The sequence below is a fragment of the Cyprinus carpio genome, chromosome B2, assembly GCF_018340385.1.
Source record: "Cyprinus carpio isolate SPL01 chromosome B2, ASM1834038v1, whole genome shotgun sequence".
NCBI lineage: Eukaryota > Metazoa > Chordata > Actinopteri > Cypriniformes > Cyprinidae > Cyprinus > Cyprinus carpio.
The window spans coordinates 15319394-15345952 of NC_056598.1; the positions used below are offsets into that span (position 1 = coordinate 15319394).

The window sequence follows — 26559 nt, forward strand, 5'->3', positions numbered from 1 at the left end:
CCAGCTAAGAATCAATTTAAACCAGCTCAAACCAACAGCCATGCTTCAAAACATAACCAGCATATGCCGTTTTTTTCAACAGGGTTTACAATGCATTACCATGTATTATATCACCTTTGCATCAAATTACAAAAAAACTAGTTAACGCTAAAATAAACACTAAAATAAACAACCTCGCAGTGTTTCTAATGCAGCATCTATGTATGGGGGGGGTAATTTTGGTAATACTCTCTTCTGACTGCCTTTATCAGTCTCTCTCAATTTTTTTTCCTTTGACTGAAAGTCATGAAAACACTATCACTGAGTGTTTATTTTGCTATTTGAGCAAATGGGAATGCAGAAAACACATTTGTAGTACTCTCCAATTCACTGCTCTTGAAATTTACCAAACTATGACAACTTCCACTGCTGAGAAACCCCAAAATGTGAAAAAGGTCTATAGAAGTCAGTGGTAATCAAAACATTTTCTTTTTTGTTTCACAATGCAGGTTTGGAACAACATATAGGTGAGTTAATTAATCAATTAATCATTCTGTCAACCCACTGTCTAGTAATTTATGAAAATCTGTAGTTTTGCACATCCCTGCTATTCAGTGGGCATGTATCTGAATCGTCAGTCACCTTTTTCATAATTTCGTAAAATTAAATGCAGAATGTATAAAAAAGACCACAATTTCAAAATTAGGTACCTCACCAAATCATCAACTATCAGAGCAGAAATCATTGGGTTTTACTAGAGTTTAGCCGTCTGTTTCAGGAAGATAGGCAGTAATTTCCAATTTCTCTGCTCAATTATGGTTTGTTTATGGATCAGGTGCCACTGCGGTGTGAGAGTGGCAGATAGATTCAGCACGTCCATCCTCCACACCTGCACCATAATTTGATGGCCAAAACACCTGTTTGTATTAGTCTGCGTAACTTGTATGCTGCCATATTAGATATTAATGAAATGTTATTCTACAGCATTTGGACCATTTATGAGATGTCAGGTAAAAAAATAGCATCCATTTATTTCCCCCCAGTGTTAAGACAGATTGTGAAAATCGCTCGCAGGGTGTGGGAAAAGTGGAAATGGAAATAGACATTTCCTGCTAAACTTCCAAGATGGGGAGAACAAATCAAACTGCTCATGCTGCTCAGATGCTGTCAGCTTGTGGATCCATTTAGACGTGAGAAGGGTAAAGTCCTACCGGGTGCAGGTATTGTTTGGAGGAGCAGCTGTTTTCAGATCGATTGAGCAGTGAGAGGACTCAAGGCTGAAAGTTTGCCTTCACAGAAGGTGTATGTTTGTTTGCTTGTTTGTTTGCTATTCACCTGGCATCACCTGGATTTACTGGTAAATAAAAGATAAGCCTGCCCCCATTCTCTCTTCTTATCTAAGCTCCGATATGTATACAACACAACCCTGGGACCCCCTTGGTCCATTTCTATTTTTTGAAACCCTATTCTGTTGTTTCATCAGAGCAGAACTTCGAGACCAAATGAATGGCGTGTTTTTATCTTTCTTATTCAAATTCATCTGGTTTGGCATCACCGCATGGAGTCATCAGCGTGCGTGCTAATTCTTGTGCCCTAAGTAGCAGTGAAAGTCACAGGGATGCGCGTCAGAGCCGCTGGAGGTAATGGTATTCTAGTCACATAGGTTTTAACTTTGCGTGGGGACTCCTCTTCAGTGCCGCAGCCCCCCACTAGGTTCAAACAGTCGCTCTCCCCCTCAGAACACCCAATCATCCAATCTTTCACTCTCACGGCACATTCATGCACGCCTCCCTGTCAGTCCACATCAAAAACAGCAGAGTGTCTGTGTAGAAATGGCCAGGAGCTATTTCAGATGAGAGCTGACGGCTCTTCCTCACTGTTTTAGTGTCTGGTTTTTATTCAAGTGATTCAAATGTTTCCAAGATTGCATCAAAACAAGTGTTGTGTTCGTTGTTCTTGAGTATGAGGTCATCATAAGTTCAGAGTAAGTAATATATTCCTATATATAGTAATGGTATGCCTATGGTTTGCCTATTAAGGCATCTTTGGAAGATGGAAGTCACAGAAGATCTAACACTCTCCCCAGACTTCCCTTTTACTTATTCAAACGTAAAGTCATTAGGGAATACAATACGCATTTGCAGCCTGAAGCTATCTGTATTTTTTGGTGGGATTTTTTTGTTTTGTTTTGATAAGTGAGTGTGGGTAGACATTATCAAATTGCAGTTTTATTTCTTTATTTCTTTTCAATACAAATTGTAATTGCGGTGTAAAATGTGTGTGTTTAAGCTACAGTTTTGTTGTGCTTGTTTTTTTAATTTCTAAAAAAAAATGTATTTGCAATTTAAAATGCCTGTTTGTTAGCTCCAGGTTTGTTGTGTTTGTTTGTGGGGCTGCACAATTTGGCCAAAAATGAATATATCATGAATATAAATTATTATTATTACTACTACTACTATTGTTGTGGTTGTTTTATTGATTATTAGCCTATTATTACTAAATAAAAAATATTAAACAAATGAGAAATAGTACTATATTAAGATTTAATTTAAAAATAAAAATAGTATAAAATATCATAATAAAAATAATATACAGTACAACTTTAAAATTACAATATTTATATTTATGGCTGTTTAACCGTTAAACCAATGAGCAATGAGCCCTTATAAAGCAGGGGTGCAAAACAGCTCTGCAGAGTTTAGTTCCACTCCTGCTCCAAAACACTTACCATGTAGTTTTCAAATAAGCCTGAAGGACTTGATTTGCTGCATCCGGTGTGTTTAATTAGGGTTGGTTGAAACTAAACTGTGCAGGACTGTGGCCCTCCAGGAACTGAGTTTTACACCCCTCTCTTAAAGCTTCTCTTCTGTTGTCAACAGTTTGGAAAGATAGTTGGTGCATGTTGCTTCCCCAAAATGCACGTTGTAAGCAACCAAAACTCAAGTGGAGCAGCATTTTCTGTGAACCATGCTGCTCTGAAACACTGAAAACACTGGATCACAATCTGCTTGTGTGTAACAAAACACAGTGCCGCATTTCATATTAAAAAAGCACTGCATATATTTGTTTAAATAAATTGAACTTTTTTCGATCTGATAATTGCACTAAGCCATATCATATTGTTTTGTCTTTATTTCGCTTAATCGTGCAATGCTAGACCTAACTGTATATGTTTTCTGTTCTCAGAACCGCTTCCATTTACAGATGTTGACACGTACGCCCCCTTCAGGACTGTCGGAGCTGCTGTTGGCAGTGTTGCTGAAAGGAGGCTGGCAGGGAGGAGCGGCCATTCTTTGTCCTGAAGGTGGGAACACGGGAATGCTGGAAGAACTTGAACAGCGGGGCCATCTGGGCTTGAATGGAGCCAACTGGCACCTGTGGGAGACCCTCAACCTGTCCAGACTGGAGGAAAACTTGAGCGAAGACAAGGTAATGGAGCTCCTCTCACAGCTCCTCAGCAGGACTCCTTCTGCTTCGGCGTCTTCTGTGGTGCTTTTCAGCTCCGATCCTGAATGTACAGCAAGAGTGCTGCGCAGCGCCCACCAGTTGAGCGGTGCGTTGCCTCCAATGCACTGGATCATGGGATACCCGCTTAGTCTGGATTCTCTACACTCCATTGGTTCCCCCTTGGGTCTTCTGGCTTATGGGGAGGTCAATCGCAAGCCTCTGAACTTCTACATTAGGGATACCCTGCAGCTCATTGGCAGGGCTGTATATGCTGCAACCATGGTGAGACCAGACCTGGCTCTCATCCAGAACATGGTCAATTGCTTCGACAAGCCCAATAAACATGAGCTGCCCTCCTCTGGACAATACCTTGCCAGGTAAGCATGCATGTATAACATTTTACAGCTAAGTAGCTTACTACGTAGCAATACTATTTTTTAACCACATATTATAACAGTACCACAACTATTCATAAACAAAGTACGTTTTCCAGTGACAAGCTGTTTTTCCAGTAACAAGCCATTTTAGTTATAATGAGACATAAACAACAGTGATGTAGTGTTTAGCGATGCTACATCACTGTTGTTTATGTCACATTATAACTAATAGGCTACATTGTGCACAGGTACCCCCAGTTTACCATGTTTCACATTTCTGATTAATGTGCAATTTTCATGTGACCCTTTTTGCAGGGTTATATGATCCCATGACCCCCAAGCCTAGTTATTCACAATAAAGCTAGACATTGTGTCAGAATAGGACATTAGCGAAGAAAATAACTTTGTATGGTTTATGTATTAAAGTTTGTGTCTCTTAAAGAGTCAAATGTCATAGGTAATGTAACAAATGTGAGCAGACTGCAGACTGAAAATTAAAGCACACGTATTGCACAGGTACCTCCATTTATCATGTTTCACATTTCTGATTAGTGTGTAAGTGTGATACATGTCCGAATTGAATGAACCCATGGGCCAAGTTATTGACAATGAAGCTGGTGATTGTGTCAGATTAGGAAATCAGTGAAGGAAGCAATTATCCATGGTTTATTTATTGAAGTTTATGGTTCTTAAAGAGTAAAATATAATGCGTTACTCCCAATTTACCATGTTTCACGTTTCTGATTAGTGTGCAATTTTTTGACAAATGTGTGGCTTACATGAACCCATTGCATTCTAGTCCAATCATTCACAACAAAGCTGGAGACTGAATCAAAATAGGACATTAGCAAAGGAAACATCTGTGCAAGGTCTTATTTATTAAATATAGGCCTATGTCTTAAAGAGTCATACGAAGTAAGTTACGCATGTGTATGCAGTCAATGCAAACTGAAAAATAAAGCACACATTTTGCACCCCATTTACCATGTTTCACATTTCTGATTAATGTGGAATGTGCATGTGACACATGTGTGGCTTATGGACCCCTGGCCTTCAAACTCAATTATCTACAGGGGTTCTCTCAGAATTAGCCATTAGTGAAGGAAACAACTATGCACAGTCTTATGTCTCAAAGAGTCAAATATCATAGGTCACACTGTCGTGTGCAAACCAAAAATTAAAGCACTGTGTCATGACGCTTCAATTTAAGACTTTTTTGGTGCAAAATATCACTGCTAAAGGTTTACATTTAATACAGGCCTCTTTATATATATATATATATATATATATATATATATATATATATATATATAAAATTGTTATGTGATACCCAGTATAAAGCCTTATAATTTCATACCATCTTTTTTTCATATTATAGATTTTGATATATATATATATATATATATATATATATATATATATATATATATATATATATATAATCGGATTTATTGGATTTAGATACAGTAAATTATTATAATTCTTTTTAAGGTTTTTTTTTGTATTTTTGCTAACTATTTTATTAAGTGTTGCTTTATTATGGCTCAACTGCTGTAGATCATGCGTATCTTGTTTCTTATCCAGCTACAGTTTTAAATTAGCTTCTCCAACATTGTCAATACTTTAAAATGTTATCTTATCTCGTAATCATGAATTAATTTGTTATCTGATCACGCAGTGTAGTCATTTCAAGCTTTAAATTCACCTTTAGTCATTAGTGTGCGCAGACAAATTAAGCATGCTTTACATTAAGGGAATTATAAGGTAGTAAATACTCTCCAAGGAAAATGGCTGTATTAGTATTCCAGCCACTAGTATTAAGTTACAGGAATATTCTGTCTCAGCCACGGTATGGCCTCATATCTTAAAGTTATTTTCCTGATGGAGCCACTGGAGACTTTAAAATGCAATTAACTGACTCAGGGGCATTTTCAATACATTTATACCTCCTTGATCAAAACCATATCCCTCTGCGCATTTACATAAACCGTCAAGTTAGCATCACAAGTTAAACACAGTGATGCATTTGCAGCAATGTGGAAGCCATTTGTGACACTACTGCATCCTCTTTACTGACTGACCTCCATAAACAGGACAAAAAGCTTTCTGCATTCAGGTCGCCAGGCTTTTTCTTCATCTTCAATGTCAGTGTCCGGTTCAATGTCAAGAGCTCACAGAGCCTGCTGTCCACTGCCTCTCAGCTTGATGCATTGTGTAAGTGGAGGAGGCTGTGGGAGGCTTGTCTATTAGTATCACAGAATACAGATTGTTGTGTAGATCCTGATGGACTAAATATTTACAATTTCTCATTCAGGCTAAAAACATTGGAGAAATTATTATTATTATTATTATTATTATTATTATTATTATTATTGCGGCTGCTGCTGCTGCTTTGGTACTGTTTTCAACAGTACATTTTCTCAGTTTAAAAAAAAAACAAATAAATGGAATCAATTCATGCTGCTTTTATTATTATACAAATATTTTATCATGATTATCTTTAAAAAGTTGGCGATTTAAATTGCTGTATTGAAATGTTGATAAATGTATCAAGTCAAATTGCCTTTCATTTAAATAGTGCTTTATACAATACAGTTTTTTCAAAGCAGCTTCACAGTAATAAACAATAAAATAACAGAATCAGTTATGTATGCCACAAGGATGCGCTGTTTTCTTTCAAATGAAAGCTAAATACATGTAGAAACATTGCATCCTTGCAGCACGGAACATACAGAAGTGCATACGCAGCATACGTTGATATGGACGGACACAGAGGAGACTGTTGACAAAGGAATTGTTGAATAAAGTAGTTATTTTTGTGTTCTTCTTTTACAAAAAGTGTTCCCATCACTTCATATAACCCAGATTGCACGTCTGATGGCAGATGGAGTATTTTGACAACGACTTTCATATCTTTTCTGGACCTTGTCCAGAACAGTCACAGGCCTCCCGGTTTTCATCCAAAATATCTTAAATTGTGTTCCAAAGACAAACAAAGTTTTTACGGGTTTGGAACGACATGGGGGTAAGTGATTAATGACAAAATTTTCATTTTGGGGTGGAGTATCCCTTTAAGCCAGTTCAGTGTTGGTTCCAATCGGTTCAATAACTGTTTATCAATTATGAAACAAGTTCAATTTAGCTATAAGTAGCACTACAGAAGGTGTCATTACTCAGCTCAGTTAAATTCACATTCTGTTTTCATCCCAATATCAGTGCAGTCAAAATCAAGATACTTAATAGTTTGATGGTGATAAAAAAAAAAGGTTAAAAATCTATGGGCATAGCAAATAGTTCCACTGTCAATTAAAATATATTTAAATATTTTAAAAATGCATTTTGATGTTTGGAACTCAGTACTAAGAGTTAGAGTTTTTATGTTCCAATTTGAAAAAAATCTAAGGTGTATATAACTGGAAAACAAATAGTAGAGTTTTCTTGGATTGTGATCAAGTCCCAGTGCACACTATTGGAGAACTCTTATCACTGAAGGCTGGAAGAAGCCTTACCTATCTGCTCACTTCCACAAATGAGATTTTTTTGTGGTAAAAAAAAAGAGAGAGAGAGAGAGAAGCATCTTCAGATTTAAGATTAAAGTGTCGCTGTTATATGAGTCTTGCTCAGATAAGTAAACTTTAAAAAAAAAATGAAAAAATGTCTTATAGAGGACCCCTGAGATTTTCCACCTGATTGAAAGCAGTGTAATCTTTAATATTCACCTCGCAGTGTGAGCTCCCCCCACCCCCATTTTAAGAAATGTATTTGCTCTGAGAAATGAGTGTGTAGTGCTGAAGCACAGGCATGTGAGCAACTGAAAACAACACAACACAGGGATTATTGTTCCTCTGCGGTGCTAATGCTTTCGGAATGTTTAATAATAGTCACACAGATAGAAATCTCAGTACGGAAATCAGCTTTGTTGCAATGGCTAACACATTATCTCCTGTCTTTTAACTTCTGCTTTCACACCAGATCAAGTGTTCCCAACGGGTCAAACTCAGGGCTATCAGGAGAAATTAATGATCCAGGCAATCAGTTTTTTTCTGCTTTTATTTTCTCTGTTCTGCTCTGTTTTAATGGAAGTGTGCAGTTATGGTCACAAAGAGTGCATATCATTTACGGCCTCATTTAGCCACACATCTCAAGCCTCTTTCACTCGGGATTTTTCATCTTCCCTCCATGACCCAGACATTGCCCAGCAGCCCTTTGACTACTCTACATCCTCAGCTGATTTATTGACGAAAATTGATCATTGAACTAATTCATGGCATAAATTTTGCCATAAAAGCAGTGTGGCTAGGCTGTGTAAGGAATCACAATTATGTGATCTATGCAGAACAGCATAAGAGTATAATATCCGGAGCAGCACAGAGGGTTATTCACCTATAAACCATGCTCTATTTATTTATTTATTTGTTTACTACTCTCTGATGGATGTTAACAGAACTAATATGGTGGCAGCTCAGCGGTTAAATACATTGGCTGTCAAAGGTCATATATTGGTTCAAAAGATTTAGTGTGATTCATGTTACTCAGGTCATAATCCTGCCCTTCTGTCCTTATGCCTTTGAAGAAAGCCTTGAACTCCAGTGTACTCCAAGAGTGATCTATATTTCCTTCTGTTCTTATTCTTTTCTCCTGCTGTGAAAAATATTGTTTGAGAATTTAAGATGAAACCTTTTGGAATGTTCGTTTGAAAAGCTGGTGCTCTTGAATAAGAAATAATTATTTAAATCTTGGCAGACGCACCTTTTTTTTTCGAGGGCACTATGTGACAGTTGTGGCTCTTTTTTCTTTGACAGTGAGACAAGATCATCTAGAGGTGTAATTATCATTTTGTATGCAAGGGGACCTGGGTTCAAATCCTTATTTCACACACACACACACACACACACACATACATTTATATATATTATATCATGACAGCCAGGGCTATCACCAAACATTTTTAGTCTATGGACATTTTCAAAAGAGCATTTTGAACTCCTTTTGTTTTCCATAGGGAATAAAGTGATACTACAGAAACATAAAATATGCTACTAATAAATGTTTTTATTTAATTATTATTATAATAATAATTACTGCATTGACCAATTATATATATTCTGAATGATTAATGAAGCAAGATTCTTTATTGATGACCATATGTTGCTTCATGGATTTAGTGTTCCACGTATTCTGTCACTCATTTACAGTGATGAATGGATTTAAATCATTAGTTACACAAAAATGGTAAACTGCACCTTACATCTGCATTTGTAAGCACATTTTGTGAATCAGAGGCTGTTCTCTGTGGTCTTCCAACAAAACGTGCCATGCCTGTGAGATGCAGATTCCCTGAGCGCTGAGCGCAAACTGAGTTCCCGTGCTGCTCCTGCTGCTGTATTTCAGCACGCGATCGACTGAGCAAATAGCATTTTCACACAAGGCTGACATTTTTAACTCTTAGCTGGTCTTGTTTTGATAAATGTAATTTATGTAATGCCAACAAAAACTCATTGGTTCTGAATGAATCACCTTCAGCTATAGTGGCCCTTAATCCTGTAATTTCTGAAATATGAAACAATAGTCAGAAAAACTTTAGATTAAAAAAAGGTTTGGATATGTAGGTTTTTTTGTTGTTGTTTTTTGGTGAGTATATTTGATCAGGCTTTTATTGCTCATGCAATATGATATATAGGAATATATGGATGTCATAATTAAGAAGTGGAAAAAAACTCCCAAACAGGCCCAAACTGTTAAATGAAATTTTTTATAACATTATGTAACAGTATGTTATATTTGAGACTCACATTTTAACATGATTTTTCTAAAAAAATATGTCTAGATAATCAAGTAAACCTAACTTGCTTCAATCCAGTAACAGTTTGTCTTGAAATATTACTAACAATATAAAAGTAGCTATTATATTCACTTTATAAAAATCAGTCATTATTGTTTTAAATACCCATATACCACAACCTGATGTTTTTAGATTTATACTAAAAGGCCTTTTACTTACTAGAAAAGTATGAACTAACAATCAGAGAGCAGAAGGCAAGTACAGTAGTAGATTGCATATAAAAGGTTTTTCATCAAGTTTTAAACATATTAATAATTTAGAGATTTAGAGGTGTATGAACTGTGCTACAGTAGGCTTCAAAGGTAAAATGATTTTGTCATATTTGATATGAAACTAATGCAATCAGCAACACTGGAATTACTGTACTTAATCCATATAAACCTATTAAAATCAGTCATCAATAATAACTTAATAATTAAAATAACTAAAATTGCTTTTTATTTTCACTGCTAGCTCTATTTCTTATGTAGTATACACTACACTACTTTTATTCCTTTCACTTGTTTTCACTAGTTATCTCTGCTGGCTCATGTGTAGGATTCAGTTCGCTAGAGATGCAGCAGATTTTTTGCCCTGTCATCTCATTACTGTCTTTGCTTTTGCTGGATGCATATACATTCTCCTCACAATGCTCATGTTCCTGCTGTGCTCAGGTTCTTGTCAAACACTTCTTTCACGGGGCTGACAGGCCCAGTGCGAGTCCAGCGCTCCCTCTCCAGGGTCTTTACCTCCCAGCACTACCACATATGGAGTCTACAGCGAGACCCTCTGGGCCAGCCAAGTTGGGTGACCATGGCAAGCTGGCAGTCAGGCCATCTGGAATTGGAAGAGCAGGGCCTGTGGCCAAGCATGACCCAACATCACTGGGAGGACGGCCCAGAGATCAGGCTCGGCGGCCGCTGGCAAGCAGGACTCCCAGTGGCGGGGAGCAGATTGCGCGTAGTGACCTTAGTCGAGCACCCGTTTGTGTTCACGCGGGAGGTGGACGAGGAGGGCCAATGTCCGGCAGGTCAGCTGTGCCTTGACCCTCAAACCAACAGCTCGGAAGTCCTCAACCAGCTGTTCAGAGAGCTGGAGCAAACCAACAGCAGTTCACTGCCAAATGACATGCGGAAATGCTGCTATGGATACTGCATCGACCTGCTGGAGAAGTTAGCGGAGGACATGCACTTCCAGTTTGACCTTTACATCGTAGGCGATGGGAAGTATGGAGCATGGAAAGGAGGTAGATGGACTGGGTTGGTGGGCGACCTGCTCAGTGGCGTGGCGGACATGGCCGTCACCAGCTTTAGCATCAACTCCGCTCGAAGCCGAGTGATAGACTTCACAAGCCCCTTCTTCTCCACCAGTCTCGGGATCCTGGTGCGGAGCAAGGACACGGCTGCACCCATCGGTGCCTTCATGTGGCCACTTCACTGGTCCATGTGGGTTGGCATCTTTGTGGCACTGCATATCACAGCCCTTTTCATCACCCTTTATGAGTGGAACAGTCCGTTTGGCATGACCCCTCATGGACGCAACCGCATCAGGGTCTTTTCTTACTCATCTGCACTGAACCTCTGCTACGCCATTCTGTTCGGTCGGACCGTTGCCAGTAAAACTCCAAAGTGCTGGACGGGCCGCTTCCTCATGAACCTTTGGGCCATATTTTGCCTGCTGGTTCTGTCCAGTTACACAGCCAACCTAGCAGCTGTCATGGTGGGGGAGAAGACCTTTGAGGAGGTGTCAGGGGTTCATGATGTCAAGGTAAAACACTGCATTTCATCCTGAAGAGATGAAATACACAAATATTTTTGTTCAGTGATTTATTTAGACTGTGTTGTTATATGTATCCCTTAAAATAAAAATGTTATAAATATACACTAGTGTGCAAAAGTCTTAGGTTAGTATTTTTACCAACAAACTGGGCCAGTTATTTCTATCTTTTGCTGTAGCGTGTCAGTAGGAAATATCAGTTTACAATTCCAAACATTAATTTTGCCATTAATTGTAATAATCCAGTGAAATTTTTGTTTGCACAAGGAGTCTGACAACAGCCAGTGCTCCACACAGAGATCTCATCACCATCCAGTCTGTCTGAGATAACATGAAGAAACAGAACAAACTGAGACAAACTAAATCCAGACGGAAGAACTGTGGCAACGTCTACAAGATGCTTGAAGAAACCTTCCTGAAAAACTATGTGCAATAATATATATTTATGATGACATTATTTTTTTAAAGCATCCTCAGTTTACAGCATTTTTACACAAGTGCCTAAAACTTTTTACAGTACTGTAGCTTTGCAGAGAGGTTTCTTCAAGCATCTTGGAGACGTTGTCACAGTTCTTCTGGATTTAGTCTGTCTCAGTTTTGTCTGATTCCTCATGTAATCCCTGTATGATTACAATTAATTGTTAAAGGAATGTTTGGAAATGTAAACTGATATTTCCCAATGACACACTACAGCAAAAGATATAACTGGCTTAAAACCATTTTGTTTTGGTGAAAATACTAATGGCCTAAGACCTTTGTGCAGTAGTGTATATACAGTACAGACACTATACTGTTTGTAAGTTTGGAGTAGTTTTTTAAGAAGTCTCTTATGCTCACTAAGGCTACATTTATTTGATTGAAAATACAGTAAAAACAGTAATATTGTGAAATTCTGTTTTAATATATACATTTCTTCAGGATTCTTTGATGAATAGAAACTTAAAAAGAAGACCATTTATTTGAAATAGACATTTTTGTACAAAAGTTTTACCATCTCTTTTGATCAATTTAATGCATCTTTGCTCATTAAAAGTATTTTAAAACACCCCAAGCTTTTAAACAGTATTGTATATGGTATGTGTATTATATGTGTATGCACCATGGTTCAAAAAACTACGCTAGTATCATGGAACATTTTTTGGATTGGATTGGATTATGGTTTTAAACCTTTCTCACACAATCAGTTCACATTTCATTGCTCTTTTCAAGCTCCATCACCCGTCTCTGGGGTTTCGCTTCGGCACAGTTCGAGAGAGCAGTGCTGAGGACTATGTGAAAAAGAGCTTTCCTGAGATGCACGAGTACATGAGGCGCTTCAACAAGCCCACCACTCCGGATGGAGTTTCTACACTCAAGTAAGTGTTTAGACCCAGGAGAGAAACAAAAGATAACAGGCAATTGAACATAGCAGTGGAAAGTCCAATGAAAATAGAAAAGAGAGAGAGAGAGAGAGCGAGAGTGGTAAATCTAATGAAATGATCAAACTGAATTTCCAAACAGCCTTTTTCATTTGAATGAAAAACACTTGTAATAAAGTGTATTTAGAAAGCTATCATCTTAAACACTCGCACTCACATAGACACATTCATATTCTTTTAACTCAATAAAATCAAGTGGTGCTGAGCAGGAGCGCAACATGCGGAAAACAAATAAAGCTTTAACAGGAGATGGGCATCTTGAAAAAAGCCTAAAGGGAAATCGAGCACGGTGCTGCTGGAGACACAGACAACAAGCAGCCCAAAGACTGCAGGCGCATACTACAACAATAAATAGGATCACAATAAGAGGCCAACGGTCAGTCCTCACCTTCAAGAGCTGCTGACACTGCTGTGGATCTGTTTTGTATGATGCACCATCAATATTATTCCTCTTTCATGAGGAATTATGCTCACCATCCAGCTTGCTCAGTTTAAACAAACCGAGTCGACAGCAACAAGTGTCTGCTCTCCAGGCTTTCTGTCTGTAGTCTCGCTTTCCATTCATCCCTGAAAGAACAGGGACTGCTGCAGACTCCAAGCTGAGAAAGAGGCAGTCACTCTCAAGTCAAATCTAAACTTGCTGAATGAGGCCAAAGGTTTTCTTCTGAGACAACAGATAACTCCCCGGCAAACGTACGCTTGCAGGCGTGCGCAAACACACACACAGCGATTCATCCTCAGATTCAGGCTCCCACATACTGCTGTATTTTGCTTTGTACTTCCTGTCTTTTATGATTGACAGCGGTTTTCTTCTATGTCAGAAATCCTTCTGTTGGATTCACAGGAGACATCTTACATGGTCAGCACTTTTAGAGTTGAGATCGCAGCCATAGTTGGGAACTATTCTTGGGGGTGAGGTTTTTTTAGGACAAGCATCTGGACAGTTTTTTTCCCTTTAAAAGACGTTGCATAAGAGTCTTAGTTTAATCCTGCAAATTTTCCATCACTTTATTTTCTGTCACACTTGAGCAAGCAGGTCAGCTGATGAGCAAGCATCGCCTCACACTAGACATTGAGAACAGCTAACAGGATATGATGTCATGCTCTAGGGGTTTTGTTTTTAATAAATAATAAATCACAAATAACAAATACTTTCAAAAAATGGAAAAATCCACATCTACAGGTCAGAGTTGAATTCCCATCTGCAGCAGAATGCGTAATGCTTTTGACCATGTTTTTGATTTGGGAATTATTTTTTTCATTTTGGGATGATGTAACCCATACTGAGTTTTTGTAATTGGCTTTACTGAACACTATTATTAGCCACTGTTATTAGCTAAAGCAGCATGTATTTATTTTGCCACCCTTATTAATAGTTTACACTATAAACCTCTATATGGAAACAATCTTTGCAGTGTAAGCTTTTATAAAGAAACAAAATGCTGGAGCAAATCACTCAAAGATTGTTTGAAAAAAAAAAGATGTCTGCGGGGAAAGTTACACACATAGTACACAAAAAAGCACTTTCTATTCAGTAAATCTGACAAAAGCCAGAAGATTTAAGCAGTTTATAGCTGCAGGGTTTGGGTTTGGTTCAGGCTTATTGTAATCAACTTTTCAAGTCATTTAAATTCAGTAGCGATTAGCAAAATGTTGGCTGGCGGTGTCTGTTTTGTTTGGCTCTGACTATCCTCCTCTGTGTGTTGAAACAGATCCCCCTCAGCTAGATGCCTTCATCATGGATAAGGCTTTGCTGGACTACGAGGTGTCCATAGATGCAGACTGCAAACTTCTGACTGTAGGAAAACCGTTTGCTATTGAAGGTAAGGACCCCTGTGCCACTGAGACATATTGCTGTCTTTCAGGAGTCTAGCACCTCTGGCCATGCCGTATTGAATTATATTAGCTTACAAAAGCCTGTGAAGTAGTTCTCTGAAAGGGCACAAGGTGTTTCTAACACTTTCTACAGACACACTATTAGAATTCCACCCCACATTAAGAGCCGTCCATGAATTCACCTCAAGGCTGTTGTAATTACCCTCCAAATCGAAGCAAGTCAAGTTTGACACATGTCATTTCATAAGGGAAAGCTATTACAGGGTGTAGATGGGTTTCATGGCAGTCACCCAGGCGTGTCTGCACCTCTCATCCGGATGTTATCTCCTGCTGCATGCATAGGAATTTTCCCTGCTATCTGTCAAAAGCTTCCCTTACGCCTTTGAGCCAGCTTTTTATTAGATGGATGATCAAGACTAAACCATCGCTATCACCTATTCTGGCCTGAAATGGACAGCTCCGTCAGGGTCTGTAAAACCTGTAAACAGCCAGGTGCATAATCAAACCAAACCGGACTCAGGCATCTAAGGTTGTCACAATAAAAAGTGTGTTGAGTAGCATATTAGTTTTTTAGTAGATAGATAGATAGATAGATAGATAGATAGATAGATAGATAGATAGATAGATAGATAGATAGATAGATAGATAGATAGATAGATAGATAGATAGATAGATAGATAGATAGATAGATAGCATCAGTTCAATTCACAGGCTTTGCTCAAATTGAAAGAACACCCTTCCGTAGAAACTGTCTCTTCAGAGTTGACCGTGTCCTTTTAACGCTGCTAGAAAATCCCTTATTGTATTAGTTTCCACAGCACATTTTATGACTGCCTGGATCCACTCCATTAAGAATATTCCAGCAGCCCGCCGGTGCCCCCTCTTCAAAGAGTTCAACAGTGCACATTTATTGGTTGTAGAGGACTGAGTAAAATGCAGCGGTGCAACTCAGTAGGAGAGGACAGAAGTTTATCAGGATGCAAGGGATGTTGTGCCACGTGCTGAAAGGAGGGGAGGGATTGCTTGCCAGGAGTGATGTGTGGGTTTGCCGGTGAGGCGAGGGCTTTGATGAAATTTGTGGATGTCAGAGTTGTGCTCGTATCTCTCCGGCTGCCTGGCTGCAGAGACGCCACAATGACAGACGCTCTGTCTACTGTGCACTGGCACAAGATGCCAAAGATTCATGATTGTTCCTTCTCAAGGCTCTCTGACATATCAATAATAGAGGTATCAATTCACACTAGAATGTGGAGGGTCTCTTTAACCAAACCCCACACCATAATTGATCAAAACTTTATTTGATAGTATTGTTTATGTTATTGTATTGTTGTTAATTTTGATGTTTTGTTCAATCACCTTAGGTTTCCCCTTGTGAAAATAAGTACACTCAATTGAGTTAAATGTGCATGTGTAGTGTATTTCAAATCTCAAGACTGTATTTTATTTTTAAAACTGTACTTGCAGATAATATATCAATTAGTAAATAAAAGTCCACTTACAGTAAGTGTACTTAAAAAGTACACTTTCATGGCTGTGTCTTAACATACGTAAAGGAATAGTTCACCCCAAAAAAAAAAATGCTGAAAATGTACTCAATCCGATTTACAGACCATCCAAGAGGTGGATGAGTTTCTTTATCGGAACATATTTCTAGAAATTTAGCATTACATCACTTGCTCAACAGTGAATGGGTGCAGTCAGAATTAGAGCTCAAACAGCTGATAAAAACATCACAATAATCCACAAGTAATCCACACGACTCCTGTCCATCAATTAACACCTTGTGAAGTGAAAAGCTGCATGTTTGTATTAAACAAATCCATCATTCGGGTGTTTTAATTGCTGCTTCTTGGGTGTTTTAACTTATTGTGAGTCCATAATCCATTAACACATCTTCCAGTGAAAAAGTCCATCCCATGTTTTCCTCTCACATCAAAATCCACCGAGATATTTGTTTAGAACTGCTTTGGACTTTTTTCACTTGGAAAATGCTTGATATATGTATATTTTTCTCCTGATTCATACAAGACTACTTTTTCACTGGAGAAATCAATATTATGGATAGAGGACTCATATTTTAGCCAAAAGCATCAGTTGGAAGTTAAACATGTCTTGATGAATTTATTACAAGCTTTTCACTTCAGTAGATGTTAATTGATGGACCGGAAAGGAGTCATGTGGATTAATTGTGGATTATTGTAATGTTTTTATCAGCTGTTTGGACTCTCATTCTGACGGCACCCATTCACTGCAGCGCATCCATTGGTAAGCAAGTGATGTAATGTTGCATTTCTCCAAATCTATTCTCGTGAAGAAACGAACTCATCTACATCTTAAAAAGTCTGAGGGTAAATTTTCAGCAGTTTTTCCTTTTTGGTGTGAACTGTTCCTTTAAGTACATTTCTTAATAATGTCAAATGAAAAGAAAATTTAAATCATTATGTTTTAATAATCTTTAAAGAATTACACTTATTTTAGGTGCTGACTAACATACTGAATAACATGTTTGTTCCTTCTCAAGGTTCTCTGACATATCAATAATAGAAGAATCAATTCACACTAGAACGTGGAGATGGTTTCTTTAACAAAACCCCACAGGCATGCATGGGTCTAGCTGAGCTGTTGTTTTGTTATTCTTTGTGCTTTCAGGATACGGAATCGGGCTGCCCCAGAACTCCCCTCTCACTCGCAACGTGTCTGAATATGTCAGCCGCTACAAGTCTGACGGTTACATGGACATGCTGCACGACAAGTGGTATAAAGTGGTTCCCTGTGGAAAGAGGGTTTTTGCTGTGACAGAGGTGAGCCATCAAAAAAGACAGTCTGAGAGCGTGTAGAATATGTGTGCGCGTGTGTTTTTGTTCACAGGCGAGCAAGCGGCTTCTGCCCTTGACCAAGTTCCTCTCTGAGCTCTTTTCCCCCTGAAAAATCCTTTTGTTTGGAATTACTGTCTCCTGTAGTTTAATAGCCGTTCTGTCAGAGCGATGTCGGGCCACCACAATTCATTTTCATTCCCGAGGGCTCCGTGTCAGCCGTACCGCCCCGCACACCTGAGGCTGTGAGCAGCAGCCGCCAGCGCACTCCATCAATGAAGCTTCAGTCAATAACCTCCCAGGAGTTGTAGCGCTCCTGTAAGACATTGTCTTGTACAGTCTGGCTTCATTACCTAGCTGTGGTTATGAATGGGGGACTTCATGAGCACAAGCAATGACATTTGTTTTCGGCCCCTGTGCCAGCTGGAACTCATCTCACGCTCCCCCTCTCTCTTGCTCTGGAGCCAAGCTGTCCTGTCACCACAGACACCGCGCTGTAAAACCACTACTTTGCTATGCAATAAATTCTCCAAACAAGCGGACAGGATCGACTGTGAGGTCCTCGCAGTCAGTCGCCCCCTTTGAATGTTTATTCTAGTGCTGTTTATAGAAGGAGCTTTGAATGCAAAAAGCGGCATTTTATCTCTTCAACGTAATTCAGCCTTAATTAAATTAGTCAGAATTCTTCAAACAGCATCTTGGCTTGTAGCCAGAGACAAAGATGCAGGGTTGAAAGCGATGGAGAATTTAAAGCAACAATCCAACATTAAGTGCTGCATCTGGCGTACTCTCAAAATAAATGAATAAATAAATGATGAATAAACAAATGACAGAATTTGTTCCTTAATACTACTTCGTTGTTCACAGCAAAACCACTTCTTTGGTTTTTGTGCCAAGAGAGTGTATAATGTCAAAGACATATACATATTTGTCTAAAAGAGTACCGTCGAACCCTAATGTGGGAGAATTTGTACTATTTTTTTAATATAGTAGAAAAGGGTTAATGCATTAAGTGCACCCTTGTAAAAAAGAGCTATGGATAATTGTATTGAATGTGCACATCAAATCTTAAATGTATATTTAAAAAATATATATATACTTGCAGATAATATTCATGAAATAAAAGGCCACGCAAGTGCACTTTCATTATACTTTTCAAGTACGTCTTTCATTTTAAAAAATCCTTAAAGAAGTGCGCATTTTGATCTGTTGACTAACAATACTAAAGCATGTGTATAGTGCTTGATTATATTAATTCTAATTGTAATGTGATATTCGATATTACAGTTAAATTTTATATATTTTAAATGTACTAATTTGCAATTTCATCTTGTAATCACAATATCGTGACATGAGTTTTAACAGAAATGATGTTAAAGTTTAGTTTACTGTAGATGTCTGTCTATACATTAGGCAGCTTAAATGTAGTTCACACATAAGTATATTATTTTGAAGTATTTCACTTACACTTTACAATAAGGTCCCATTTGTTAACATTAGTTAATGCATAGCTAACATGAACTAACAATGAACAATACATGTTTTAAAAGAATTTAGTTACAGTATCTTTGTTAATGTGCATGTAAAAATATAATTGTTCATTGTTCATGTTAGTTCACGGTGCATTAATTAATAAAAAAAAATAAAACTTTTGATTCTATACACACACACCACACACACACACACACACACACACACACACACACACACTACACACATATATATATATGTATATATATATATATGTATTATATATGGAAATCGTAACATGCACATATATATATGTATATATATATATGTACATAGTAGAAGTGTTTTCTTTGTTTATGTTAACTAATGTAGTTTGAAGCCTTATTGTAAAGTGTTACTACTATTTCCTTTATAAATGCTCCTTTTTAAAGTAAGCTAAAGTGTACTTCTGTTTTACAAGAGTCATGAACTAACATTTTTCCTAACATTTTTAATATTAGATGCCTTTACTATGTAAAAAAAAAAGGTTAGGAACAATATACTTCTTCTTGTATTGAGAAAAACGTTTGTTGCTATTGAGATGGGATGCTAGTAAGGTTCAGACCGGTTTCGTGGTATAGATAGCCTTAGGGTGGGTTAAATTAGTTACAAATGTAATTACATACAGGTATTTTTAATACGAGTTTGTACAACGTGTATGTATACATTAAATGCATTGTATCAAATGATTAATTTAAAGGTTAGTACATAGTAATTAAAAAAAAATTTTTTTTGTTAATTTAAATATACTGTTGTTCGTAGTTAATTCATATGTATTCAAAATTCTTAAGTGATGCAATCCTAATCTTAACATAAAGAACCATACTGTAAATTGTTACTGCATTATTTTAATGAAAATAGAGCATTCAGAACAGCCAACAGGCAGTGCAATGAGCACTTCATCTGACCAGTAGCACATATGCATATGTATGCATGTGCATTTAGCCACTATCCCCCATAACACTCTCTTGGAAAGTGACATCATGATAAAGGGCTGTAGCCAATCCTGTTATGTGCTACGAATGAACACATTCGCAAAAGAGGTATGATGGAGTGAACATGGGACTGCAATCTCAGTGTGTGCAGTGTTGGATGACCAATGAGTGTCTGATATTGTGAAACATGCCCCAAACATATGAGGGACAGGAAGTGGAATATTTTCCCCTTTTCAACTACTCCAAGTCAGCATAACTTTCATTTCAATTATAACAGCAATACTTTATAAAATTGTGATTAGTTCTAGTCAGCAGGACTCCTTCTCCCTCCAGATCAAAGCCATTGCAGGGGGATGATGGATTCCTTTGTGTATGTTGGGCTTCTAACACCCGAGGGGAAAATAACGTTGGGTCAGGCACTGAAAGGTCTATAATACCTGGAGAGAGCTAAACTTTTAAGAAGAAAAAAAGAGCACTGGTAAAACATATGCTGTAATATTAAATGAAATATTGGAGTTTTATAGGTTGCTTGCAAAAAAAGATATATTTAATCAGAAAACTGTCATCAGCTTCTTAAAAATGGCTCTCAATGGAGCCAAACACTGACTGCTTGGTCACATAGGTACAGTAGATGCCACTGAAAAATATCTATAATCGGTATATCCATAGTAAATAATAAGCAAATAATGGAACACACATTGCCATTCAAAAGTTTGAGATCAATAAGATTTTTGAAACGTTTTTGAAAAAATCTTACATATCAAGGCTCCATTCATTTGATCAATAATACAGTAAAAGCATCAGTATTGTGAAATATTACTACAGTTATTACTACAGTTACAGCATACATTACTTTAACTGCTTTCTATATTCATTTATTTTAAAATTTGTCACATGGTGCTTCAGAAATGATTTTAATAGGCTAATTTGGTGCTTAAGAACCACTTCTTCTTATTATTATTAATGTTGAAAATAGTTGTGCAGTGCAGCAGAAAAAAAAATATCAATTCTCAGGAGAAAGGTGCAGTCAGCAACAGTGCTGTGTTACACTGTGATCTATTCTCTTGTGTTTTTATGTATTATTGTTCATGTGTGTGCAGACTCTGCAGATGGGTATCCAGCATTTCTCGGGGCTGTTTGTGCTGTTGTGTGTGGGGGTGGCAGGTGCTTTGCTCACTCTGCTGGGAGAGCACACTTTCTTCCGTTTCATCCTGCCTCACCTCCGCCACCAGCAGAGATTCAAATACTGGCTCCACACCAGTCAGGTGAGCGTCTGCCTCCATATAGACATACATTGTGAAATAACCTTAATAAAGGCTGATAATGCTGAAGTGGTGCCAGTTAACTAAAGGAATTACTTTTTCACTCTTATCTCTTTTAAATCTTATTCAAAATTTTATTCATGGGGGCATGTTGCTGTCATAAACACAAGTGCATCTGCTCCCTCTAGTGTTAGGAAGCTGAAAGCACAAGTCAGGAGGTTATATATGGTAGGCATGTCTTGTATTTGATTATGTATAGCCTATACTGAATATGACTGTTGTTCTGTGTCCTTTTTCTATTTCTACAGAAAATCCACCGTGCATTAAATATGGGTTGTGATGATGAGAGGAAATCAGAGGTTGAGCGCAGTGACAGATGGTAAGTTGAGATTATTGCGTAATAAACTGACAAATTTCTTAAAAGTGCAATGTAATGTAGTAATTCTGCTCACTGAAGTTAAGACTAATGTTATTGTCAAATTACAGCAATCTATTATGGGCCTATTCTGATGGGCCAGATTTTATTTATTTTATAAGTAACATTTAACCCTGTAAAGACATATACAATTATATATACACACATGACAGAAGGCATGTAATTGATTGTGCAAAATCAATTACATGATTATGTAATTTAGAGGCCTAAGAATTTTGCATATCAGATATGATACAGTAGGGTTTATAAGGTTAATAAATTGTATGATGAAGTACAGATAGCTAGTCACATAATAAACTGACACCGGATCACCTCATAACCATTTATTTTAAGCTGATGATACTATAATTTGCATACTGTGTATAATACAACATTACTGAGCTTTGAACTTATTGGAACTAAGCAATTTGTGTTATTTTTTTTTTTTTTTTTTTTTTAAACACACTCCTAAAAAAGAAATTATAACACAAAGGACAAAAATCGATATTGGACTCTCCAGTAAAAAGCGAGTAGATACTGTTTCATTAATGGCATATTGAAGAGGCTCCGTGTTTCCATTGATTGTGGGGTCTGTTTGTGAAGTGCTGTGTCCCTGCATCTTGTAATGCTGACTGCTGCTGTGTTTTCCTCTCAGTTCCACCTTGTGCCTGTCAGAGAACTGTAATCTCCACCGCCTGCCACCCTCCACTTCCTCTCCTCCACCTTCCACCTCCTCGACTTCCCCTTCCACTTCTACAACCAAGTGGAACAATCAGAGCACCATGGCTGGTCGAGAGACCAAAGAGCAAAACAAACGTGTCCACTTCAACTTGGAGACTCTCAACAGCTACCAACTCCAAGCTCCGCCCACTAGACCAGAAAGGGGCCGGCGGGGGTTGGTGGGAAGCCCACCCACCCAGTTGTGTTCCAACGGTGGTCCTAATCCCAGTCTCAGCCTGGTGCTCTCACCCCCAGCCTGTTCTGGACTCTCAACGCCATGGGAAGAGGAGCTGCAGGAGCTGCAAGGGAGGATTGAGGAGTTTCGCGGCCAGCTCAGGGCCGCCCTGGCCAGGCGAGCCGAGCTCCAGCGGACCCTGGTCAGACAACGACTCAGTCAATCCCAAACAAGCTCAGCATCTAATCCCACCGCCAACACCCTGACCAAAGACATCAACAGGGGGAGGTGATGTACACTATGTGTCGGGACACTCACAAAGGCAGTGGATATGAGGGGATATGGGACCTTCTCTCAGCTGGGAAGTCATGCCGTGTTGTTTTCCGGCTTCTCCTTTCTCAGTGACTGCTGGAGTGCTGCAGTGATGGATGAAACACTCTGTGATGCAGATTCAGCTTGTAATCCTGCAGTCTGGCTGACTTCCAGCTGCAGAGAGAAAGCATTTATCTGTGTGTGTGTGTGTGTGTGTGTGTGTGTGTGTGTGTGTGTGTGTGTGTGTGTGTGTGTGTGTGTGTGTGTGTGTGTGTGTGTGCGTGTGCGTGTGCGTGTGCGCGTGTGTTTAAAGCCTAGCAACTGGACAGAGAACAGATACTTAATGCAACCATTCACTGCTGGCCAAGGTGGATATCTGCATCCACAGACGTCCAGCATGAAAATGGCTTTGTTTTGTAAATAATTCAATGGGATTACATAGTGGGCAACGATGCCTTGGACGGCAGGCCCGTGGACCGCCCACAGTCCCCTCAGTGACCACCTGATGCATATTGCACGCAAAAATAACAACTCCAGTTCTGATCTGATTGGTAGATGTTTAGCAACTTCTGGGAATAAAGGCACAAAGTTTTTTTTTGATCAGATGTCATGGTCAAGTTAAAGTTTGATACAATTAATGCTTTTGAGGAGGAACTAATCACTGAATTTGCCAAAGTTTGCAAGGTTAATAACATCAGGGTTTGGCTTGAGGCACTTAGTAGCAAGTTAACTAGACATCCACAAGCAGAACTATATTCAACAATGTCCATAAAATAATTTCACACAGAAATTCAGATTCTATGAATATCTTCTGCTATTTTGAGGTTTTATACAGCCATTGACAGCAATAGTGGGACATGAATTCAAATTAGAGAATAATCATTGATATTGTGGCCACAAATTAAGAATGAATTCCCACAAATGATTAAATTTTATTTTATTTTCATTCCCTCATTTTAGTTAAAGTGGCCACGGTTTAATGAGTTCTTTTATTTTAATTAAATCAAGAAAACAAAGTAGTACAACATAGCTCTGATTTACTACATCAAGTGAACAAATTAATAAGTCGTGTCCACAATATCTTATTTTTTTTCTCTGCATATCATGTGACATTTTCCAGTCTTTTATCACTATTATTATCATATGTTCTATTTCAGATAACTATGGTCATAAAAGGCCACATAAAAAACAAAACGGACTGTGTTTGGTCGTTTTACACATCAATCAGGTGGCCTCTTCCTGTTTGAGTGGGCGGTTCCTGGCCAAAATAAGCTGCCATGGACCAAACTTTACATTTTAATTAAACCACTTCTTGTCTTGCTGTGGTGTACTTTTTTCCACACTTATAATATTTGAATAAATATATAATTTGCTTGTGTGTTTTAACAGTGATAAAATATGATTCTGTTTGAGATGTTTGATCCTCAAATGTCACGGGCCTAAATATAATCTAAATGTTATCAAGTCTGAAAGAGTTATTGCATTTACAATTATTAATAAACATTTTCATATAAAGATTTATCAGTGAAGTCGGTTTCACTTTTAGCAGTTGGTTTGTGAGAACATCTGTTGAAGTCACTCAATCTGTGCTAGTTATTTTAGTTAGTAATTTCTGTAAAATACTGTATGTGACTCTCGCCTTTTATGCTTGATTCAATGCCAAATTTATGAAATCAGTGTTTACTAAACAATGTTAAACTAGGTTAACAGCCTGAAATGTTGGTTGTTGCTGTCAAACTCTTTCACTATTGCAAGATGATGGTGTTCTCGCATTCATTTTCAGAGCAAACTTCAAAGTAAGTTTTTAGAGCAAACTGTCTGAGGGAGACTGTCAGGGGGCTGAGGAGGAGACTGTCAGACTGATAGACGAGCAGCCATTTTCCATTGGGACACTGATGAACAATGACCTCATTATGTTGAGCTGCTGTGTTTTTTCAGAGAGTGAGCATGCTTGGGCATTAAGTGTTTGATAAAAAGGTTAGTGTCAGTGTTTGACAGTCTTCACTAGTCTTGGAGCTCAAGTGTGTTTCAGGCTAAATTCTTTGTTTGAATCAGTGTAACAACACTGATTTGGGAAGAAGGCAAAATGAAAAATACCAATCAAAACACTTCAGAATGAGTGGTTAATCATTACCAGGTTTAATTAAAGCTGCTTGAGATCACAAGAAAATTAAGTCAAGATAATGAGAAAAATTTTTGTCAAGATCATGAGAAAAACTATTTTGTTACATCAAGATCTTAAGAAAACAACTTATGTTGAAATCACAAGAAAACAACTATTTTGTTACATTGAGATCTTGAGAAAATGACTTTTTATTTTAAAATGATTAAATCATGATCAAAGGTAAACAACTGGGATGCTGTACTTTAATACTTTTTAAACAATACTCTGAGTTCTCGTTTACATCCTTGACAAAAAACTAACAAAAAAATTCAATTTACTTCAAGTTTATTGTATAGTTCTTTTCACAATACATGTTGCTTCACAGGAAAACATTGTTTCAATGTTACAATCAGTAAGTAATTCCTGTTTGGCAGTAAAATACAGCTACGAGATAATTTATGTTAGTAAACATGTATTCCATTAAGCAGACACAATGAACATGTTGCAGTGATTAGCTTGTGATTATGATGATTACAATATGTGACCCTGGACCACAAAACCAGCCTTAAGTCTGGTTTAAGGCGATTTTCTCAATATGTTGATCTTTTTGCACCCTCAGATTCCAGATTTTCAAATAGTTGTATCTCAGCCAAATAATGCCCTATCCTAACAAACCATACATCAATTGATAGCTTATTTATTCAGATTTCAGGTGATGTATAAACCTAATTCAAAAAACTGACCCTTATGACTGGTTTTGTGGTCCAGGGTCACATAAGGATATCAAGGAAATAAATTTTAGTATAAAATATAATTAGTCGGTCATCAATGAGAGCAATGTGTCACAGTTTTTGTCTTTGATCTAACAATTGTAGCTCAGCTATGATCATTGCTCGTCATTCCCATAAGCCTCATGCTGTAGCCCTTAGCTGTAGTGCTACCCTGCTGCTACAGTTTACACAACATGACCTGAGCGAGGGCTGCCATATGTCGATGCTTCATACCCCACACAGCCTGACACTCAATGCTTTCCAGAGAAAAATATGTCCATTATTAATAACTGTAGTTGCTAGCTCAAATCTTAATATACCAATCTTGATTTAACAAATAAAAATATTAACTGTCACTTTAAAATAATTACTATTAGTGCAACTGTATATGCAAGTGGGTGTGATTATTTATAAGTTGTGAATAAAGAATTTAAAATGTAAACCTGGTGGGGACTGTAGTTCAGCTGAAGAAAGAAATGAGCAACGGGTTTTCATTATCTTTAATGTAGTATCCAATATAGCAAGTAAGGGAATAGAGAATATCTTACATTGCTTCCAGCTTACATTGGTTTTAATTATGCAACATGTCTGAAAACTAAAACAGAACACAAATCTAGAAACAGAGAGAATCATGAGACTCATCCTGAAAATTGCCATTCATCTATCCTACTTTCTTTTTTTCTCAGAAAACTATAGTACGTTATATGTGCAGTTCGTACTTCGCTACTCCTCAAAAACAATAGGCAAAGAATACATGTAGAGCCTATAGCACAAAAGCCATGATAGATAATGTACAAAAAGCAAGTAGTGTAGGTCTAATGAAATATCATGTGCGGTGAAGGACAGATGATGGCTGTGAGGAATAAATTCATAATGAGAAATTCAAATTC

At 37.8% G+C, this 26559-nt stretch overlaps 1 protein-coding gene across 1 annotated transcript in view; it reads left to right on the forward strand.

Annotated features, from left to right (window-relative positions):
- Positions 1–24287, forward strand: part of LOC109101139 (glutamate receptor ionotropic, NMDA 3B-like) — a 39312-nt gene extending 15025 nt beyond the window's left edge. The window contains exons 2-9 of the mRNA XM_042718284.1: positions 3166–3803; positions 10299–11391; positions 12610–12754; positions 14525–14641; positions 17304–17455; positions 21012–21176; positions 21482–21552; positions 22244–24287. Of these exons, the coding sequence (XP_042574218.1) occupies positions 3166–3803; positions 10299–11391; positions 12610–12754; positions 14525–14641; positions 17304–17455; positions 21012–21176; positions 21482–21552; positions 22244–22775 (2913 nt within the window). The 3' untranslated portion in view covers positions 22776–24287. The remainder of the gene's footprint in view (positions 1–3165; positions 3804–10298; positions 11392–12609; positions 12755–14524; positions 14642–17303; positions 17456–21011; positions 21177–21481; positions 21553–22243) is intronic.
- Positions 24288–26559: the final 2272 nt, after the last annotated feature.